The sequence below is a fragment of the Cherax quadricarinatus genome, chromosome 60 (genome assembly GCF_038502225.1).
Source record: "Cherax quadricarinatus isolate ZL_2023a chromosome 60, ASM3850222v1, whole genome shotgun sequence".
Taxonomy (NCBI): Eukaryota; Metazoa; Arthropoda; class Malacostraca; order Decapoda; family Parastacidae; genus Cherax; species Cherax quadricarinatus.
In genome coordinates, this window is record NC_091351.1 from 4,458,651 (window position 1) to 4,482,985 (window position 24,335).

General features: G+C 40.7%; 1 protein-coding gene across 1 annotated transcript in view; it reads right to left on the reverse strand.

Moving 5' to 3' along the window:
- Positions 1–24,335, reverse strand: part of LOC128694518 (uncharacterized) — a 112,058-nt gene that overhangs the window by 56,498 nt on the left and 31,225 nt on the right. The window contains exon 2 of the mRNA XM_070097840.1: positions 9,088–9,309. Within this exon, the coding sequence (XP_069953941.1) occupies positions 9,088–9,309 (222 nt within the window). The remainder of the gene's footprint in view (positions 1–9,087; positions 9,310–24,335) is intronic.

Sequence of the window (24,335 nt, forward strand, 5' to 3'; positions counted from 1 at the left end):
GTGTTAAAATTATATTTGACCTTCTGCACACGAAAATCACTCACTACGAAAGCAAAAGACTTGGCAGACGATGCACCATCCCCCCAATGAAAAGCAGGGGTGTCACTAGCACGTTAAGAGACCATACAATAAGTGTCAGGGGCCCGAGACTGTTCAACTGCCTCCCAGCACACATAAGGGGGATTACCAACAGACCCCTGGCAGTCTTCAAGCTGGCACTGGACAAGCACCTAAAGTCAGTTCCTGATCAGCCGGGCTGTGGCTCGTACGTTGGTTTGCGTGCAGCCAGCAGCAACAGCCTGGTTGATCAGGCGCTGATCCACCAGGAGGCCTGGTCACAGACCGGGCCGCGGGGGCGTTGACCCCCGAAACTCTCTCCAGGTAAACTCCAGGTAAATAGTTCAGCGTTATTGCTCTTTAGACATAATTGCAACAATGACTCGCAAATTGGCAGAAATGCGGATCAATAAAAATTAATGAATAAGATCTTGCTGAAATTTCCAGTAATTATCTCATTTTGTTTAATTGTTTACAAGTTACATGTTATTGTTCACCAGCCTTCTTATCTCCCTTCAATGAATCCTTTGCTGGTGGTGACGCAAATTCTACCAGAACATATACGTAATTCAACGGACGTTGATGACCCTAGTTGCACTAGTAGCTCCAGCATGTGTGTTCTTGCAGCTCAGACATAAAACTGAAACTATACGGAAGGCCTTGGTCAGATAACCAAAAGCTCCAGCGGCGGGTCATCCATATGACGAACACCCGGTGTCTGGAAACACTTGTCCTGTTTCCTGACAAATCCTACCCAACCTAACCTGAAACTATACATTTAGGCTGAGATTTTACTCCCATCCCTACTATAGGGATTAAAATATGCTAAATTGGCGGAGTAAGTGTGACATGCAACCTCTATGATCCTCATATAGTCGACAGGATTTAAAGCCAATAAACCAACATATCAATTTGCATATTTACCTTTCTCCTTCGTGAAGTATAAATTGCTTGCTACAGTCTAATTTTTAATTGTTTTTTTTTTGTATTTTCTTTTCTGAGATTTATGTTTGCCTATGTGTATAAATTTATACATACGTGTATACCGTGTTATATAAATATTGTGTATGTTATCTGAATTTTTAATTGATACTGCTGATGCATATACCTTATACAAACTACTGCAAAGGGGTTTCCAGGGTATCTAGTAGTACTGATTAAAAATATATAATATTTCCGTTCTTATATTGATGACGAAAACAAGATGTTTAAATAAAAAAATATGCATTTTTATTTAACACGCAAATAGAAACAAATGGGTTAGGGACAACCTGTCTGGAGTTACTCCAGGAGTCAGTCACTCACTAACTTTATTTGTTGGTAGTTGACGGAGTCCTCTCTGTCCATCAAGCAAGTGGGCGAGTATAATTACGTATCATGTCTACCTGGAGTTTATCGGAGGAAAGGTCAAGCCTCCACCACCACTTTAGCTGAATGACCCACAAGGATTTAGCGATTCACGTAAAGAAAAAAAAATATACGTATTTTTTTTCATCAAATTTTTTGCTAAACCAGACCAGCTGACTCCACACCTTTGTTTCTTGAAGTCGTCCATGTATAAATAACTCCAGACTTAATCCAGACTTACTCCAGACTCTATATGACCTCATGAAAGTAATAATAATCCAGATATAATAAAATAAAACATTTTGACTATACGACATCTTATTTCTATCGTAAACTGCTAGAGGATGTCTAAATTGGCAGGCTTCACAACCATCCTGCGTGATAAGTGAGCTTATTAAATACAGTTAGCTTTTGTTTTGACCTTATGACTGTCGCATAAATTAGGGTAGCCGCAAAATGCGGACGAACCAAAGATTAAAAAAAAAAAGTTCCGAGGCCGAGCAGAATGATGTTCGTTTTCTCAGCTGCAAAGGCAAGTTTGTCTGAGTTTGTAATCATTGGGACACATGGCCAGAAATGTGTGTGTGCGGACTGCTTGATTATTTTTATTGATAACAGCGATGAAATATTGCTTGTTAGTTATTCGAAGATAAAGATTAATTTTGCAGTGTATTCAGTCAGGGAACATGCTAATTCTGAATGCAGGTTTATCGAAATGTTGTGGCGGGGAGTTGGCGAGACCCTACTGGCCTAGTTAATAGGTACAACGAACGCGCATATACCGAGAGGTGTATGTCTCTGGTTGTATATTTACTTAGATGTTCCTATAATACCCTAATTAAGGGATTAAAGCATTCGTGACTAGTGAAGAACAGGTTACGTGCAGCCATGACCTTCGTGTATTTGATAGACTTTAACTTCTCCCCATCATACGTTCAGTACAAAGCAGGAAAAAAAATGCTGAAAGTTCAAGTGGGACACTCAGCCAAATGAGCCTCACGTTAAATAAGTTCATTCAGGTATACACAAATACCGTTACATTGATTATCATACATAGCAGCATATGTCTAGAAAACCTAGGATTGCCCTGTGTTAGGGCAGGACACCATAGCCTCACCAAGATTTCATTTATAATGCCCTTTTCTTATCTCTCTCTCTCTCTCATCCCGTCTATGCACCTATTTTCCTGATTGTCCTGAGAGCAGCAATCCAGCACACAACGGTGCAGTGACCCACGCTTATCCTCACATCCTCCTAGCCCAGCGCTCGCGGTCTGAATTGCGTTTCATTGTGACGCATCTTGCAGCTGGGATTGCACTAATCACAGTAGTGCAGGCTGCGGCCAGATAACCGAGGGGCACGTTTACGTGAGAGCCGGGGAGCCCCCAGGCCACAGGGAAGACAATTAACAAGGCAGAAATTGCCGGAGGTCACGCGATCATCTCGTGAAGCCTCAGAATTTATACGGAAGTCTTCAGGTATCGACTCACGCAGTGACAACTGGATATACACACCGAGAGGTGATGTTTTCTCAGTATATTACACCAGGAGGTGAAATCCTCTCTGTATATATACCGAGAAGTGATATTCTCTCTGAATATACACATGAGGCCTGGTCACAGACCGGGCCGCGGGAGCGTTGATCCCCGGAACTCTCTCCAGGTAAACACTAAGAGGTAGTATTCTTTGTATATACACCGAGAGGTGATATTCTCTCTGTATATACACCGAGATGTGATATTATCTCTCTGTATATATACCGAAAGGTTATATTTTCTCTCTATATACACCGAGATCTGATATTCTCTCTGTATATATACAGACATGTTATATTATCTCTGTATATATACAGACATGTTATATTATCTCTGTATATATACAGACATGTTATATTATCTCAGTATATATACAGACATGTTATATTATCTCTGTATATATACATACATGTTATATTATCTCTGTATATATACAGACATGTTATATTATCTCTGTATATACACCGAGAGGGGAGGTTCTCTCAGTGCATGTACGCTGAGAGTCAAATCTCCATTTTAGGATTAAATTATTTTTGGCTGATTATGTGCATGTAACATGCAGCCTTAATGACCCTCGTGTAATTGAGGTTTTGAACCTAATTAAACCAAGCAACGACAGCATCCTCAGGGGTGTGAGTTAATGGGTGTAAGACATCGTGGTATCGATCAAGGCGGGGAGGGGACTGGAGGTGGGGGGGGGGGGGAGTACGCGGTCTAAGGCATGTGGATGTGACTAAGAGGAGTAGGATATGACTCATGGAATCGTAATAGCACGATTGCAGACATATGACGGAACTGGTGGGGTTTGAACCCATGACATAAGGCATGAAGTGTTCGGTATGGGTGTATTAGGTATAGGGGTGAAGGGTATTAAAGATCAATCACTGGTGGCTTTAGAGGTCCAGAAACGAGAAGCGGAACAAAATTTAGAGAGCCCTTTTCAGGAGAAACCCTATAGGAGGGCCCCTCGTTGCTGTCTTATCGCACTAGTGGAAAGTAGATTTAAACATTAGAGCCAGGCGTATGCGTGTTTTATAAATGATTTTTTTGTTTCAAAAATAAATATTCAACATATATGAGAACTAAAAAAAAACTGCGTTTTGATTTGAGAACGAAATTGGTTTGCATAATATGCAAATAAATATTTGTAGTCGTGTGGAGACCCGCTGGAGCACAAACGTCTGACATTACAGACAGGATTGCGACTCACGAAGGAGTAAGAATTTGTTAACGATTTAGCGGCCGTCGAGTCCGCTTATCGGTAAATCCACCACTGGGTATAAGGTAGGGGGTATGGGTTACACGAGGGGGCATGGGATGCATTGGGAATAATGGATTATGAGGAAGGAAAGGAATGGGAAGGTAATCTTCATCATTCACACACAAACACGTAAAATAAAAATTCGGCCCAGTGTGATTGCTACGGTTCTCTTCATTCACTTGCACAATATGGCATTATAAGCAATCGAGTTGAAAAACACACAAAGATTTTACATTGCATGTTAAATATATTTTAGAGCATTAGTAGCAGTTGGTCACGAAGGACCAATACAAGTCATGTTTCACTTAAAAACCTTCGTGGCCCACAAGATACCCTATTTACTTCACCCTATTTACCATCCAGATGAAGTACAATTTCAATTTGCAAGGACGAGAATAAAGGCCCTTTCTCTTAATTGTTATTATTACTATACACATGGGAACAAACCTTCGTTACAGATAACTGTTCACTCTGGAAAGAGCATTATCAACTCATGATAAAATTCTACAGAGCGATACACTGACTATAATGAATATTTATATGAAGTAGTCCGTTATTTTTTTAAGGTAATTAATGTGCATCAATAACGTACGTCATAGCATGATCCAGTTCAAGAAGAGCCAAACTTAATGAATGTAGCGACAGAAAGGAAGGAGAGTGATTTCTGGTATGGCTAACATACATGTACCTATTAATGTGTTTTATCCTCTCTGTAATGTAGATGTAAGTAACTCAGTTTACCTTTGTTCGGATTTTTAACCCCGGAGGGTTAGCCACCGAGGATAACCCAAGAAAGTCAGTGCGACATCGAGGACTGTCTAACTTATTTCCATAGGGGTCCTTAATCTTGTCCCCCAGGATGCGACCTACACCAGTCAACTAACACCCAGGTACCTATTTGCTGCTAGGTGAACAGGACAACAGGAGTAAGGAAACGTGTCGAAATGTTTCCACCCGCCGGGAATCGAACCCGGGCCCTCCGTGTGTGAAGCGGGAGCTTTAGCCACCAGTCCACCGGGCCTGGTATAACAATGACCCCAATGGAAATAAGTCACTGACTTTTTTTGGGTTATCCTAGGTAATCTACACATATGCTGCTATGTATGATAAGTTATGTAACTGTATTTATGTGTACCTGTATATGAATAAAACTTACATGCCTTTTGATTTAGTCACACCTATCACATAGGATAAATTATTTACGTTTTCTTTCATACAGATAAGGTCACATTTGATTGTATAAGGGTGACTCAAACATTTTGTATAGACTAAGTAAGTTCATTAAGGTATACACGAATAGTTACATAGATTATCATACACAGCAGCATATGTGTAGAAACCTAGAATAACCTCCCAAAAATCAAACAGTGGCTTATTTTCATTGGGGTCCTTTAATGAGACTTTTTTGACTATTTTTTTGAAGCAGATATTTGGAACCTTTTTGCATTTTCTGGAAGCGAGTTCCAAATTTTAGAGCCTGTTATCAGCATGGAATTCTTAGATAGGTTGTGTCGAACAAGTGGTATGTGAAAGATGCATCCGGCATGTTTCCTTACACCTGGTGCCCCTGTTTATGTAGATTAATCTGAACAAAATCTTCGTCTTTTTCATCAAATAACGTTACTTATTTCCGTCAGATATACAACTGGCGAGATCATTTGATGAGATAATTTGCGGCAAATAGGCAGGATGTTGCAGCGCAGAAAGGTATTTAGACAAGAGGCCTGTCCAGTCAGTGAGTATGCTGCTCTGCATGCTGTCAACATGTAGTATGGGGTATCAACCTCTGGCTATAATATCTGCTTATTTTTCACCCAGAGTGTCATACAAAATCTATATAAAGTCAAAGTCTTCTCTTTCTTGATGTTTTTCCCCTTCATTCTTGCAAGTGTTTATTTTACTTAAGTCACCCCTAAAATGTAGATCGGCTTAGCCGTTTTCTTTCACAGTGCCAGTTATACATGCTTTACTCATAAGATCACTATCTCAAGCGTTTATGAAGTATGAGTAAGATTTCATTCAGATTCTTTAAATAGGTATAAGTAAGTAAGTAAGTTTTATTCAGGTATACACAAATACAGTTACATAGAATTATCATACATAGCAGCATATGTGTAGAGAACCTGGGATAACCGAAAAAAGTCCTTTTGTAAATAAACCTAGGTCCTTTAGCAGAAGAAATAAACAAATTTATTTGCAAAGACGATACATATGTGCAGTACTAGAGACTGCACTATTTAATAATATATACTTTAGATTCAGATTATTTCAGCACGATACAATGATTGAACAGAGATGGATGAAATTTAGATGTTCATGCAGAAAGACCCTTAGTACGCAGAGTATGCTAAGTTGTGCGTTGAAATTCGAGAAGAATGATTTTTTTATTATTAACCAATTATCCCTGAGGTTTAGCAACGAAGAATAACCCATTAAAGCCACGTTGTCTGAAAGTCTAGATTATTTCCGTTGGGGGCTTTAATTTTGCTTCGCAATGATGCGACCTACATCAGTCTGCTAAGCCCCAGGTACCAGCTTATTGATACGTGAACAGGCGTAAGAAACATGCCCTGCTTTTTTGACTCGTTAGGGGAATCGAACCTTGGTCCCTCAGGGTGTGTGTGTGTGTATTCACCTAATTGTGGTTGCAGGGGTCGAGACTCAGCTGTGTGTGTGTGTAGTCACCTAGTTGAGGTTGGAGGGGCCGAGTCCAAGCTCATGGCCCCGCCTCTTCACTGGTCGCTACTAGGTCACTCTCCCTGAACCGTGAGCTTTATCATATCTCTGCTTAAAGCTATGTATGGATCCTGCCTCCACTACATCGCTTCCCAAACTGTTCCACTTCCTGACTACTCTGTGGCTGAAGAAATACTTCCTAACATCCCTGTGATTCATCTGTCTTCAACTTTCAACTGTGTCCCCTTGTTGCTGTGTCCAATCTCTGGAACATCCTGTCTTTGTCCACCTTGTCAATTCCTCTCAGTATTTTGAATGTCGTTATCATGTCCCACCTATCTCTCCTGTCCTCCAGTGTCGTCAGGTTGATTTCCCTTAACCTCTCCTCGTAGGACATACCTCTTAGCTCTGGGACTAGTCTTGTTGCAAACCTTTGCACTTTCTCTAGTTTCTTTACGTGCTTGGCTAGGTGTGGGTTCCAAACTGGTGCCGCATACTCTAATATGGGCCTAACGTACACGGTGTACAGGGTCATGAACGATTCCTTAAGATATCGGAATGCTGTTCTGAGGTTTGCTAGGCGCCCATATGCTGCAGTGTGTGTGTGTACTCACCTAGTTGAGGTTGCGGGGGTCGAGTCCGAGCTCCTGGCCCCGTGTGTGTGTGTGTGTGTGTGTGTGTGTGTGTGTGTGTGTGTGTGTGTGTGTGTTTACCTGGAGTGAGTGTGCGCGCTGATCTAGTTGTGGTTGCAAGGGTCGATTCACAGCTCCTGGTCCCCGCCTCTTCACTGGCCGTTACTCGGTCACTCTTCCCGCTCCATGAGCTTTATCATACCTCTCCTTAAAGCTATGTATGTATGTGTGTGTGTGTGTGTACTCACCTATTTGTACTCACCTATTTGTGGTTGCAGGGGTCGAGTCCTAGCTCCTGGCCCCGCCTCTTCACCGGTTGCTACTAGACCCTCTCTCTCCCCGCTCCATGAGCTTTATCAAACCTCGTCTTAAAACTGTGTATGGTTCCTGCCTCCACTACGTCATTTTCTAGGCTATTCCACTGCCTTACAACTCTATGACTGAAGAAATACTTCCTACTATCTCTCTGACTCATTTGTGTCTTCAACTTCCAATTGTGGCCTCTTGTTTCTGTGTCCCCTCCCTGGAACATCCTGTCCTTGTCCACCTTGTCTATTCCACGCAGTATTTTATATGTCGTTATCATGTCTCCCCTGACCCTCCTGTCCTCCAGTGTCGTCAGGCCGATTTCCCTTAATCTTTCTTCATAGGACATTCCCCTTAGCTCTGGAACTAACCTTGTTGCAAACCTTTGTACTTTCTCTAGTTTCTTGACGTGCTTTATCAAGTGCGGGTTCCAAACAGGTGCTGCATATTCCAGTATGGGCCTGACATACACGGTGTACAGTGTCTTGAATGATTCCTTACTAAGGTGTCGGAATGCTGTTCTCAGGTTTGCCAGGCGCCCATATGCTGCAGCAGTTATCTGATTGATGTGTGCTTCCGGAGACATGCTCGGTGTTATACTCACCCCAAGATCTTTCTCCTTGAGTGAGGTTTGCAGTCTTTGGCCACCTAGCCTATACTCTGTCTGTGGTCTTCTGTGTGTGTGTGTGTGTGTGTGTGTGTGTGTGTGTATGTGTGTGTGTGTGTGTGTGTGTGTGTGTGTGTGTGAACTGGGGCCGTTAGCAATTGAGTCACGAGCTGCTTTCTCTTGGATATACATGTCAGATACCAGTTTTCCTTTACCTTGATACCTTAAAGTCAAAATATTAAAGTGATCTACTACATCACTAAAGAAAGCCAAATCTCAGATCCATTTAAGGTCAGAGAAGGCTTCTTGACCTTTCCGTTTTTCAGTCGGAAATATGTCAGCTACTTTACCTAAAGCAAAACATCCTTTGAGGAACTATCTTTGCACATCCACCTGAATTCAGTCTGGTACAAAACATTCTCGTACACGTTTCTGGGCATGTTGCCTGAAAAAATTCTCGTTTGACGCAACATTTGTCACAGGTTCGAACCGGAGAATCCTACTGCATAAAGCATGCTAGTATATAATGCAGTCAATTTGCATATGGAGATAAACAACGCCCGCGGGGGCGTTGACCCCCGGAGCTCTCTCCAGGTAAACTCCAGGTAAACACAAAGTTTCTTGCAAAGTTTTTTTTAGCATTTAATAACTACCTGCAAAACCCACCTGAGTAAAGTTTCTGCCGACGCTCTTGATAAAGACGTAGTTCTCAGGGAGGTCATCGTTGAGCTGACCCAGGAGCTCCGGCCGCAGCTCATGTAAGGTCACGTCAGGAAGCACCCGAATGAAGCCCGCAGAAACAGTCTCCTCCACCACTTGGTTCCTCGCCAGCCTCCTGAAGGGAATCCACTTATCCTGCGGCAGGATGTACACATGGACCTCCACCAGCTGTGGGTTAGGAAAAATAATTATCATTATTATTGTTATTATTTCTTTATTATTAATGCGAGTCAGACCATTCATAAACAAATAATGATTTCCTAATTTACTCAAAGACATCAGCATGATTTTCTAACTCCTAAAGTATTTAAATATTAACAATGTGGTATTTTTTCTTAAGACCGAAGAGTCTTGATTTCGACCACATTATATACCTTACTAATTTACACTCGGGAAATACTGCTTTAAGCAGCACAATAAGAATTAGGAAATCGTGCACATGCTTATTTAATTACACCAGACGAATATTTACACTAAAGAAAATAAATAAAAACAATGTCCTTCCCTGTTAAACCTTATTAACCCTCTATTTTCAACTTTAAAATTTAATATTTAACTGTTACACAAATAACTAGACCATTTTAAACCATCTTTGGCTATTTTAGATTATAGCATTAAAAAACAACGAGCACACAGTCTAAAGGTAATATATTTTTTTTTATATTTTATTTAAAGCAATGCAAATACAAGTTGATATAAAACACAGAACAGATTAATACACAAGAATCCAACACAGTGACACCCCAACCAGGTCGTCTAAATACATGCAAAAGATTAATATTACATAGAACAATGTAACACTGAAGTTCAACAAAGCTCAAAGGCTACCTATGCACATGTTTATTTACCAATGAAACTAACATCACCACAAAATATATAACATTGCTACAAATACAATCGAAGATAAGTATACTAAAATGTCACAAGACCTTAAATAATACTAACACAATGTGGAATATTACATGCCAAACACATGTATACAACTACCAATAAAGTTGGTATTACCGGTAATGACTTAAACTCATTACACATTAATTACCCCCCCCCTAAAGGTAATATTAAGGAAAATTAAACCATGTAACTGTCAAGACACAGCTTGTTTACTTCCTGATCCCCTCAAGGAAGGCTCCTTGACGCTGGTGAGGGGCTCTTGATCTAGGGAATTGGATCTGTGCTCCAGTTCCCTGAATTAAGCCTGAATGCCTTCCATCCCCCCATAGGCGCTGTATAATCCTACGGGTTTAGTGCTTCCCCCTTGATTATAATAATAATAATAATTACTTCCTGATATACTCATTCACCCTAACTCCTCGCTCGTATATATTTAATGATAATTTTAGTTAATATGCATAATCGTAATCTACATTGTAGGAGTTACTACAGTTACTGAAAGGGCTGAGGTAGTGGGAAGGGTGTTGTTGATAGCAAGAGAGGTGGTGGAAATAGATGAATGATTGTTGGAAGAAGAAGAGTTGGTTGAGAAAGAGGAAGAGTTTATGAAGAGAGGAAGTACCGTCTTCATCAACGTTTTACTATGGAAGTAAAATGAAGATAGATGGGAACTGATCTAGCTAGAGAATGTGTTGATGGCGATAGAAAGGTTAAAGTTGGTATATTCGTGAAGTAACGTATTAGCGAAAGTTGTATGGGTCTCTAGTCGTCCACAGTCTGTTACTTTCACTGTTGTCGGCAGACGGCAATTCCCTACGAGTGTTTGGATCAAAATGACGCACGTAATGCACAACTAACCAGTGCAGAGGATACCTGGAGAACGCCGGGTCACCAACTGGAGAAGACCCGGGCCGGAAGTACCGGCAAATCCTTAATGAATGAATGAACCTGGAGAAGGTTCCTGGGATCAACATCCCCGTGGCCCGGTCTGTGACCAGGCCAGAGGATACACTGTTTGGTTAGTCGAGTTTAAAGATTATCGACTCCTCGAAAAGTCATTAAGGTTGTGTATCATCTGTTCACCACCAATCAAGAATGCTTTAATCCCTAAATTATTATATAACCAAAAAGAAGCGCTAAACCGCAAAGGTTTTTAATCTCTAAAACAGGGATCAATATAAATATATATACACAGATGCAAGTAAGCTTATTTAGTATCCTTACACAGGTTCAGATTTTTACAATTATCTTTGATACTGACATGTATATAAATTACCTAGGATAACCCAATAAACCAGACAAAACTATTTACATAGATGCAGCACACTGATTAGACACCATTAATGCTTCCCGTAGTGAACACAGACGCAGTGCACCAGACACGAAAACACCACAGACCCAGCTCTGTGATCAAAGACAACCAATTCCATTCTGTGGCCTAAATAAAAAAAAAGTCCCATTTGCAACTAGTTTATTCTGTCCTTGGAAAAGCTGCAAATTTCACTAAAGTTACATTAATGTGAACAATGGTGGCGTGCTGTAAACGAAAACATTTTCTGAATCAGTGACAAGACAAAGAGTTGACTTAACGCGAGTTAATAAACAAAGCAATAAACATGATAGACATTACCTCGTGTACCGCAGTCTTCACTTGGGGTTACCCCCTCTTTTTTATATTCTCAGTTACAAAGGTTGGTATTGACATATATATCTGTTACATTTGCATTAGGTTTAGCGCTTTCTTGAGAATAATAATAATAATAATAATGTTTTAATTTATGTCTTCTACTGGTCTTTCTCCTGCTTTCATTTATGCAAAAACAGTGATTATGTGTGAGTGAGGTGAAAGTGTTGAATGATGATGAAAGTATTTTCTTTTTGGGGATTTTCTTCCTTTTTGGGTCACCCTGCCTCGGTGGGAGACGGCCGACTTGTTGAGAGAAAAAAATGTAAATAAACTGTGCATATATTTATAAAGAGAAACATGTTGCAAAACACGTTTTTATTGGGTCAACGTTTCATTCTGAGTAGAGCTTAAAAAGTCGTGTAGAAGATACACAAAAATATATTCGCTTTAAACTATTGTAGCCGGTGTTTCTTAGTGGAATTTTAGATTTGGTTTTGGGCTGTGTAGGTACCATCTCGCCATTTTTATTAAAAAAATTCACTTCAAGGAAAGTGCCTTGATTCTGGGTAGTTAATTTACTCATAGTAGAAAAATGGAAAGATAAAATCTCTTCAAAGGTGAGGAGAGTCTCGAGTTAAATTCAGATTTCTTACGGTCGACATATTAAAGACATTTTCCAGAAAAGGAATTTAGAACTCCTGCCAGGAGTATGCCTGTACCTGTGTGTCTAGTAAGCAGATTTAGAAGAGAAGCAGGAAGGTATTGCACTTTCTGGCGAAGGTTAGGTTATTTAAGGTTTGTCAGGAAACTGGACAAATTTTTTCTGACGTGGGTCTTACTCATATGATGACCCGTAGTTAGAGTTTTTGGTCATCTGACAGAGGCCTTCCGCTGGCTTACCCATCAACTCCTTAAAAAATCATAGTTATGATTATTCGACTGTACGGAAGACTAACTACCTACCCACCTTCCTTATATTTTTTTTTATATTAAAATGAGTAAGACTTAACAATTACGGGTCTTTTCCAGTGTAACTATTTGTTGAATAGCAGTTAAGTGTAAGTGAATAAATATTGCCACAGACCGGATTATCATTAAAAAATATTCCCCTATAAATAGCACGATGTAAAATCTTCCATGGCTATTATAATATCCACCGCTTTGAATTTTTTGCATACATTTTCTATTTTCAATATTCTCATGTCGTAGAGCAATCTGGCTCGGGAACCTACAAAGGCACGAATTTAGAGTGAAATATTAGGAGTTTCTTCAAGGGGATCATTGATGTTGATCTCTAAGATTTTCCTTCCTGGCAGACCAGTTCAAAAAGTCGATTTAATAAAATCTTGATTGTTTAAAAAAAATACGATTTCAAAAGATTAATTCATATGACAAATTTGAATACATTTAATTTTATTTTATACTAAGAAGCGTCGATCCCTTGTTTTATTCGATTGAAATTAATGGCCGAAACTAGGGATAGGCATATATGTATGTATGTACTCACATTTGTGGTTGCAGGAGTCTAGTCACAGCTCCTAGCACCGTTTCTTCACTAACCGCTACTAGGTCACTTCCTGCTCCATGAGCTTTATCATGCATCTTCTTAAAGCTATGTATAGATCCTGCCTCCACTACATCACTTCTAGCTAGCCCATGAATCTCTCTTCTGTTATTTCTTATTCTTTGTCTTATATCTGTTGCCTCACTTTTACTATATCCCATGCATTCCGATTGTCTATCGAGTAATTCCTCAAAATAGGATTGATGTACTCAGACCATTCATAACAAAAGCCGTACATTGTAAGAGTGAACAATCAACGTCAGTGGGAATCAACCCATCAACACTTAAAATAAAGGAACTGGATTTCCCCTTGTAACAGCACGGATGTAATACGTCTGTATTGATGTAATACGTCTGTATTGATGCCCAAGAACCTGGCGTTACCTACTTTTGTCTCTTCATTTTTCTGGTAACATGCCCATAGATCTGGCTGCAGTAACCTAAAACTTTGAAAAGAGGTAAATGTGAAAATTAAGGAGGACTGGAGCAGTAATATTTCGACAATTTCTAAACCCGGATATATTTCTTAACTTCGAGAAATTTATTCTTTGAAATTATTTTTTTTTAGACTTGTGTAGCCATCGTCAATAATTAGTTATAAAGCTCTTAATTTAGGATGAAAGCAGATCTAACAGTAATTATCAGAACAAGACTTACGAACAGGGTCTGTAGACCATTTTACTACAATGCTTTACGCAACAAATTCATAAAATGAACAGGATTATCTCGTCTAGAGGTCATACACAGGGTTCACCGAGTATGTTTTATTAACTTGATTAATAATCACTTAAGGTTAAAGCTCTCGCTTCACACGGCGAGGGTCTGGGTTCGATTCCCAGCCAGAGTAGAAACATTGGACGTGTTTCTTTCCACCTGTTGTCTATGTTCCCCATCAGTAAAATGGGTACCTGGGTGTTAGTCGACTGGTGTGGGTCGCATCCCGGGACATTGACCTAATTTGCCCGAAATGCAGAGCATAACAAGGGAGTTTCTATATAGTAGTATGTCATTGATGTCAGCTAGGACTGTATACCATGTACTTGTAGTAAATAAAGATTATTTATTTTTTATATTATCACACCGGCCGATTCCCACCAAGGCAGGGTGGCCCGAAAAAGAAAAACTTTCACCATCATTCACTCCATCACTGTCTTGCCAGAAGGGTGCTTTACACTACAGTTTTTAAACTGCAACATTAACACCCCTCCTTCAGAGTGCAGGCACTGTACTTCCCATCTCCAGGACTCAAGTCCGGCCTGCCGGTTTCCCTGAATCCCTTCATAAATGTTACTTTGCTCACACTCCAACAGCACGTCAAGTATTAAAAACCATTTGTCTCCATTCACTCCTATCAAACACGCTCACGCATGCCTGCTGGAAGTCCAAGCCCCTCGCACACAAAACCTCCTTTACCCCCTCCCTCCAACCCTTCCTAGGCCGACCCCTACCCCGCCTTCCTTCCACTACAGACTGATACACTCTTGAAGTCATTCTGTTTCGCTCCATTCTCTCTACATGTCCGAACCACCTCAACAACCCTTCCTCAGCCCTCTGGACAACAGTTTTGGTAATCCCGCACCTCCTCCTAACTTCCAAACTACGAATTCTCTGCATTATATTCACACCACACATTGCCCTCAGACATGACATCTCCACTGCCTCCAGCCTTCTCCTCGCTGCAACATTCATCACCCACGCTTCACACCCATATAAGAGCGTTGGTAAAACTATACTCTCATACATTCCCCTCTTTGCCTCCAAGGACAAAGTTCTTTGTCTCCACAGACTCCTAAGTGCACCACTCACTCTTTTTCCCTCATCAATTCTATGATTCACCTCATCTTTCATAGACCCATCTGCTGACACGTCCACTCCCAAATATCTGAATACGTTCACCTCCTCCATACTCTCTCCCTCCAATCTGATATTCAATCTTTCATCACCTAATCTTTTTGTTATCCTCATAACCTTACTCTTTCCTGTATTCACCTTTAATTTTCTTCTTTTGCACACCCTACCAAATTCATCCACCAATCTCTGCAACTTCTCTTCAGAATCTCCCAAGAGCACAGTGTCATCAGCAAAGAGCAGCTGTGACAACTCCCACTTTGTGTGTGATTCTTTATCTTTTAACTCCACGCCTCTTGCCAAGACCCTCGCATTTACTTCTCTTACAACCCCATCTATAAATATATTAAACAACCACGGTGACATCACACATCCTTGTCTAAGGCCTACTTTTACTGGGAAAAAATTTCCCTCTTTCCTACATACTCTAACTTGAGCCTCACTATCTTCGTAAAAACTCTTCACTGCTTTCAGTAACCTACCTCCTACACCATACACTTGCAACATCTGCCACATTGCCCCCCTATCCACCCTGTCATACGCCTTTTCCAAATCCATAAATGCCACAAAGACCTCTTTAGCCTTATCTAAATACTGTTCACTTATATGTTTCACTGTAAACACCTGGTCCACACACCCCCTACCTTTCCTAAAGCCTCCTTGTTCATCTGCTATCCTATTCTCCGTCTTACTCTTAATTCTTTCAATTATAACTCTACCATACACTTTACCAGGTACACTCAACAGACTTATCCCCCTATAATTTTTGCACTCTCTTTTATCCCCTTTGCCTTTATACAAAGGAACTATGCATGCTCTCTGCCAATCCCTAGGTACCTTACCTTCTTCCATACATTTATTAAATAATTGCACCAACCACTCCAAAACTATATCCCCACCTGCTTTTAACATTTCTATCTTTATCCCATCAATCCCGGCTGCCTTACCCCCTTTCATTTTACCTACTGCCTCACGAACTTCCCCCACACTCACAACTGGCTCTTCCTCACTCCTACAAGATGTTATTCCTCCTTGCCCTATACACGAAATCACAGCTTCCCTATCTTCATCAACATTTAACAATTCCTCAAAATATTCCTTCCATCTTCCCAATACCTCTAACTCTCCATTTAATAACTCTCCTCTCCTATTTTTAACTGACAAATCCATTTGTTCTCTAGGCTTTCTTAACTTGTTAATCTCACTCCAAAACTTTTTCTTATTTTCAACAAAATTTGTTGATAACATCTCACCCACTCTCTCATTTGCTCTCTTTTTACATTGCTTCACCACTCTCTTAACTTCTCTCTTTTTCTCCATATACTCTTCCCTCCTTGCATCACTTCTACTTTGTAAAAACTTCTCATATGCTAACTTTTTCTCCCTTACTACTCTCTTTACATCATCATTCCACCAATCGCTCCTCTTCCCTCCTGCACCCACTTTCCTGTAACCACAAACTTCTGCTGAACACTCTAACACTACATTTTTAAACCTACCCCATACCTCTTCGACCCCATTGCCTATGCTCTCATTAGCCCATCTATCCTCCAATAGCTGTTTATATCTTACCCTAACTGCCTCCTCTTTTAGTTTATAAACCTTCACCTCTCTCTTCCCTGATGCTTCTATTCTCCTTGTATCCCATCTACCTTTTACTCTCAGTGTAGCTACAACTAGAAAGTGATCTGATATATCTGTGGCCCCTCTATAAACATGTACATCCTGAAGTCTACTCAACAGTCTTTTATCTACCAATACATAATCCAACAAACTACTGTCATTTCGCCCTACATCATATCGTGTATACTTATTTATCCTCTTTTTCTTAAAATATGTATTACCTATAACTAAACCCCTTTCTATACAAAGTTCAATCAAAGGGCTCCCATTATCATTTACACCTGGCACCCCAAACTTACCTACCACACCCTCTCTAAAAGTTTCTCCTACTTTAGCATTCAAGTCCCCTACCACAATTACTCTCTCACTTGGTTCAAAGGCTCCTATACATTCACTTAACATCTCCCAAAATCTCTCTCTCTCCTCTGCATTCCTCTCTTCTCCAGGTGCATACACGCTTATTATGACCCACTTCTCGCATCCAACCTTTACTTTAATCCACATAATTCTTGAATTTACACATTCATATTCTCTTTTCTCCTTCCATAACTGATCATTTAACATTACTGCTACCCCTTCCTTTGCTCTAACTCTCTCAGATACTCCAGATTTAATCCCATTTATTTCCCCCCACTGAAACTCTCCTACCCCCTTCAGCTTTGTTTCGCTTAGGGCCAGGACATCCAACTTCTTTTCATTCATAACATCAGCAATCATCTGTTTCTTGTCATCCGCACTACATCCACGCACATTTAAGCAACCCAGTTTTATAAAGTTTTTCTTCTTCTCTTTTTTAGTAATTGTATACAGGAGAAGGGGTTACTAGCCCATTGCTCCCGGCATTTTAGTCGCCTCATACGACACGCATGGCTTACGGAGGAAAGATTCTTTTCCACTTCCCCATGGACAATAGAAGAAATAAAAAAGAACAAGAGCTATTTAGAAAAAGGAGAAAAACCTAGATGTATGTATATATATATATGCATGTGCGTGTCTGTGAAGTGTGACCAAAGTGTAAGTAGGAGTAGCAAGATATCCCTGTTATCTTAGCGTGTTTATGAGACAGAAAAAGAATATTATATAAAGATATTATTATTATATTATTATTATCGTAATCACCGAGTAAATACATTTCATTAGCCTTGTTATTACATCGTTGTAATACGTTAAATATTTACAACCAGCTCCAGACAGAGTTTCTAGACTTAATCACAATGAATCTAAAGATAATTGTGTACATACACAGGCATTTTACACGTTTAAACGCCAAACTGATACAAATAACAGAGTTCTTCCTCTTAGAAGATTCTACAATAATCCCTTTTCTAGATTAGAGTCTATAAACGGCGTAACACTTAAGACTCGTTCACTTATTCCTATTTTCCTCAAGAGTTTCTCGACCGCTTTCTCATACTAAGATATACCATAGCAAAGGGCTTCCAAAATTCCTGGTAACTTCTGGGGAAGTGTAGCGAGAATTAAAACCAGATTCTCCACCAGACCCTTCCTCGACCAGTGGAAGGTGTGAACTGCCCAAGGTAAAACTTTAACAGCAGGGGTTGAGTAGCTCAAATTGTTCCCTGGTTCTTAACCATGAGGCACCAGCAGTGTTTGGAATTATTTAGAAAAGCATCATTTGCTAGTTAAAGCCATGTTGTACCGCATGTACCGCGAGTGTGTGTAAAGTTTTCCGTGTGTCCAGTGTGGTCTGCTGCCAGACCCCTGAGTAGCACCACTGTGTTAAGTCACCCGGTGTGACCAGCGCGTTTGACAACTGATATTAGTCAACCTGAGCGTATGAGCCCCTTTGTACAGAAATCTCATATGCTCGTCACTCATAGATGTTCTGCAGAATCGTACCTGCTACGATTCCCATCGAGATTTGTTTCACTTCACCTCCAGACCTTCAGAGTGCAGTTATATGTAGAGAAACAAGTCTGGGGATGCTTAGACTAACCTCTGCTAATACTCCAACTGCCGAGAGAATAACACTCGTCAAGTCGCAGTTAGCCCTGTCGGCAGGCGCTGTCAGTCTCGTGTCACAAGCTTCAATGAGCAGCCTGTACAAAGAAGATATCTGACTGCTAGCTAGCTCACTGCAGTCTGGTGTATGATGTTACGACTCCCAGATGTTTCGCCCAGTCGTCTCTGCCACGACTCGCTCCACGACTCACTCCACACTCGCTGGCAGTGACAGCCCAGCGACAGTACCAGTCGAGAAGTGTCCTCCTGAGTCACTTGCCAGAAGTCCTGCCCAGTTGCCGAGTACTGACGATGCCTCACTCGAGGGCAACAGCATGTCGTGCCCCAGGTTGAGTGAAACCTGCAGTGACTCCTACGATGACTGCTTCACCGTTCTAGATGAGACTGTAACCTGTTACGTCACAGCTCAGCGACAGCGATGTCTCCTGTGTTGCAGTATCTGTCCAGACGCAGGAAGGCGTGCAGTGATGCCCTTCGACGCTCACTGCCTATGACCACGATGTTTAGCACACCCCACATATTTTTTTCTTCCCTCCCTGTAGGAAGTTTTTTTTTCCATGTCCATATGTATATATATGTTTTTTATTATGTGTTGTGTGCCCTGTTCCTACGAGAGAGAGACCGAGTTATTTTTACCACCAGCATTGTGTCGGGACAACGCAAGGTAGGTGGCCGAGCATATGTAGACAGCCTGTACTGTCTGCACAGACAGCCTATGCTGTCTGCCAGCTTTGTTCATATTTCGCGGCACTAAGGTGCTGCCCTCTCCAGGCCAGCCCAAAGTCAGGAGGACGCTGGTCCCACTCGCCCTCACTCACTCAGAGGCTTAGAAGCAAGACACAAGTCCTACTAGCTCTCTTCCTCGTGAGCATGGCCCTCCTGGGCCATGGGTACAACACAACCCTGTGTACCCACCACGACCTTGCAAATAAAGTAAAGAAACTTCCCAAGACGTCTATAATTTAACCCCGCTCTGCTTGCAGAATCACCAAATAATCTCATTAAACACAGTAGGTGTGAACTGCCCAAGGTAAAACTTTACCAGCAGGGGTTGAGTAGCTCAAATTGTTCCCTGGTTCTTAACCATGAGGCACCAGCAGTTTTTGGAACAAACATCCTATGTACGAAGCTAAACAATATATGGCCAGATAATCTTATAAAGCCGAGTATATTCATTTTAGCTATTAATGAAGAGACTACTTAAAATAATATTAAGTGAAAAAAAAATAACATGTATAAATACATCGTCTCTTTCTTAAAATGAGCAAAGGACATAACAAAGACCAATCAAATGACATTGTTACACACACACACACACACACACACACACACACACACACACACACACACACACACACACACACACACACACACACACACACACTGGGAAACGGTAATAGGGTCTGTTCCGAGGAATTGAAGGATAAATGTAATTCCTTGAATCAAGTATCTTTTATGAGCATCAAGTAATTCATGAAGGGACATCGACAACCACATCATTCACTACCACTATTGCTACTACCACTATCACAACCTTACCATCACTTCTACCACCATCTGTATCACTGTTAGGTACACTTAAGACGCCAAGTGGAAATAAACCCACAGATAAAAGTAGACCCTTTTGTTACTAGGTAATGACCATCCATGGGCGAAACGTCTTCCCAATAAAGGGATTCTCTATTGCCAGTGTCATTATTATCACCTGTGCCACTAACACCACCAAATATTATTTCTATAACCACCAACACCACTCACACCACCACCACCCCACTAGCACCATCACAAATCACTTGTCACCACCCGCATCACTAACACCACCATACGTCACTTTTATCACCACGTTCACCACTAACTTCATCACATTTCACTTCCTCCCGCAAACACACACACACATTCTCTTCTTTCTTCATTATTCCCTGCCTATTCAATGCTCACCCTTGTCCCATTCAGAACATCTTCCCTTCTTCCCCACCTACTACCCCCACTTACCCACCTCTACCTAAATTCACCCAACGTCACCTTTGAAGCTCCAGCAGCTGATGAACCTAACGTGGAGTGTTTTACGATATCCTCGTATCCCTTCTGAAGTCTCCCAACTCGGACTGATAGATTTCAACACGTATAAACTCCAGCCTGCGTTATGGAATGTGATAGGGAAACAAATCTAGCTAGCTTTTGCTCCCACTGTGTTACTATCGTATCCTTTTTTGTAATAAAAAAAATCACTTTTCGCAGGACTAAGAAACTTTCAACCTTACCATATCCCCCCAAAATTCTTTATTAGACGTAATTCTGGCAGATGCGTCAGAAAACAATAGTATTTACTAATAAACTACACGAACTTCTAGTTTTCTTACGCTATGTCAGTAGTAACTGCTACTTGTGTTGATGTACGTTTGGTAATATATGCGTGATATACATCAGTGATTATATACTAGGAGGATAGTAAACTGCTGGGGTCTGACGGTGTGAACTCGTGTGGTGGCGATGTATAGTAATTTTTTTGTGAAATTTTTGTAAATGTAATGTATCATTTAAAGGATCAGGTTGGCTTATTCGGCTAAAAACTTTTCGACTAAACGATGGTCATTACGGTTGCATGTAACCTGTACACTACCATTCTAGAATACTGTATTTACTGACAAAAATGGATTTTATACACACATATGCACACAAAGATACACACCTATCGATGTGTATAATCTTCCCAAAGATTTTGTATATTTTTGGATTTTATAATTGAATGGTTTGATCAGCAAGTGCTGTAGGTGAGGAGCCCGAATATGGACTGTTTATTGTGCTGATGCTGAGAATAAAATTCTCAGTTTTGGAATCCGTTATTTCAAATGAGGAATAAAAGTCATACATGTTCATAAACAACACAAATCAAGCATGATGTGAGGCAGCTCTTGACAGATCTTACGTTTGAAATATCGTCTCACAATTTGGTATATCTTATCGTTTTTTGACAAATCGTCTAACGTTGCGCATATCATCTCTCGTTTGATAAATCGTCTCAACTTCGGCAGCTCATCTTTGGCAGATCTTAAGCTTGTCAGGTGATCTCAAATTTAGCAGATCCTATTGCTGCACTGCCTTTCCTCCTCAACCCTTTTTCCCAACCAAGCGCGTGGCATGTATTCATGAATTTCATTTTTGAATTAGATTCCTCATTTACAATGAAAAAGTTAAAATCTCATTATGGATTCGTCAGGTAATGTACAGTTTGGTGGACACGCCAAGGCCAATGAAAGAGATAATGTCTCATTGTTCACTGAAATTTTGATTTCATGGTTCGTGACGTGGTTTTTGTTTGGGTTGGATGCGGTAGAAAATTGTACGTTTTACCTTATGATTTGACAGGTGCGTGTCACCCAGTGGATCCTCCCAGGCCCGTGTTCAGTGGATCCTTCAGAGATGGAAAGCTCTGGGTGACCCACTTAACTAAGAGTTCCCTCAACGGAGCTGACCACAGAAAAAACGTTTATTTTACTATATACTGCTGAAAGAACTTGCTATGAGCAGATATCCTGCCTCAGATCATTTTAGAGTCCAGTCCTATCTAAGGAATACTAGTATTTCCCCTCTCCTCCCACAAGCCCCACAACAGCCGGCTAAAAACTAGAGTCAGTTTAATATCTTTATTATGCACGCGGAAATATCTTTATTATTATGCGGTAGTCAAATGATTACAGAGGTTCATAATGGGTGCAGGGACTGGGCCACGTAAAAACTAGATACTATTTATTGTTAGGCGAACATAGGGAGCAGGAGTAGAGAGATTTCCCTATACATCTCGCGGAACACCTGATTTAAACCTCTGTTTTTCTTAGGTTATGAGCAGAATGCTTTGCCACCGAGGCAGGTCGTACATTTTTTCATTCGGGAGTGCTCGTTTGGCCTTATCTGTCTTCACAAATTGCTCCACCTTAGTAAGGGTTATACCAGAATTTGTGCCGAGAGAAGTCTGTTGGTCAGGGCCCTCTGCCTTAACCACTCTAGAAAGGGTGATGCTTCCTATATGTGATAGGTCGCTATATCCCGGAACGGAGTTATGAAACTGACGAAGAAAGTATGTCTGTCAGCCAGTCTAATATAGAATTACACCAGGACTATTTTTCTATCGTCTTCCGCGAATGGAATTTTTACTTCATTATTTACGAGTTGACACTATATTGCCTTTAAGCTGTAATCGAGTTTTGATTGGGTATCGAGATATAAAAAGAGAACTTAACATTAACTATTTTATTTATCCGAGTGAGTTTTAAGTGATTAATTTAACAGCTATAAGTTTAAAACTTTCAACAGGTCGTGTTCAGACAACAACACAGCTCTTGTTTTCTGAACATGACCTGCTGAAAGAGTTACATCTGTTGACGTGTTATAATGCACAATCATCAAACCGTGAGTATTTAGACATGTCTTGGAAAGCATGCCGAAGATGGAAAGTGAAGAAACTGGTTGGTAAATAGTTATATGATGACCCACAGCTGGAGCTTTTGGTCATCTGACTGAGGCCTTCCACTGGCTTACCCTTCCACCCCTTTAAAATTACGTTTATGATTATAATAATTTCATTGCAAATAGAGAGAGAAAACTTTTTTTACTGATAATATACAGACGCTATGTAGATGTGAGGGTCGTTTTACATTCCCGAGTTTTCGTCTAACCATAAGTAATTTAATCATCATTTTTATTGCTACTGCTAATGTTGATCATGATAATCCTTTTTAACCTGTCGAGGTACGATTTTTCAAAGGTGCAAATACGACGCTACAAGGTAATAACTACAATGTAGGTACAGAATTATTAGAAGAGTGAAGCCAGGAACAACTTTTGCTTATAAATAGCCGCTTGATCAAATGAGATCAAAATCATCAATAAAAAAAACTATATTTTTGTTTTTTGACTCGTTCACGTGTACAGAGTAACTCTTATGGAAAATTACTCTCGAAAACCATTACTGTTTTTCTGCCTTCCATTATACAGCAGAAAAAATCAACAAACCTTGTGAATGTAGTTGAATGGTGGTCGAACTTAAACATTGTTTCTACTGGGTGAATTCCAGCTCCTGTGCCTAATCTACGGCTACCACGAGAAGTGTCTCTCTTAACCAAGGTAAAGTGTTTACACTAGTGATGTTTTTCATTACTGTGGTAAGGTACTTACCATGGTGGAGTTGACGGGAAGGGTAGTTAAGAGGAGGGAAGTGATAGTTGACGGGAGGGGTAGTTAAGTGGAGGGAAGTGATAGTTGACGGGAGGGGTAGTTAAGAGGAGGGAAGTGATAGTTGACGGGAGGGGTAGTTAAGTGGAGGGAAGTGATAGTTGACGGGAGGGGTAGTTAAGAGGAGGGAAGTGATAGTTGACGGGAGGGGTAGTTAAGTGGAGGGCAGTGATAGTTGACGGGAGGGGTAGTTAAGTGGAGGGAAGTGATAGTTGACGGGAGGGGTAGTTAAGAGGAGGGAAGTGATAGTTGACGGGAGGGGTAGTTAAGTGGAGGGAAGTGATAGTTGACGGGAGGGGTAGTTAAGAGGAGGGAAGTGATAGTTGACGGGAGGGGTAGTTAAGAGGAGGGAAGTGATAGTTGACGGGAGGGGTAGTTAAGAGGAGGGAAGTAATAGTTGACGGGAGGGGTAGTTAAGAGGAGGGAAGT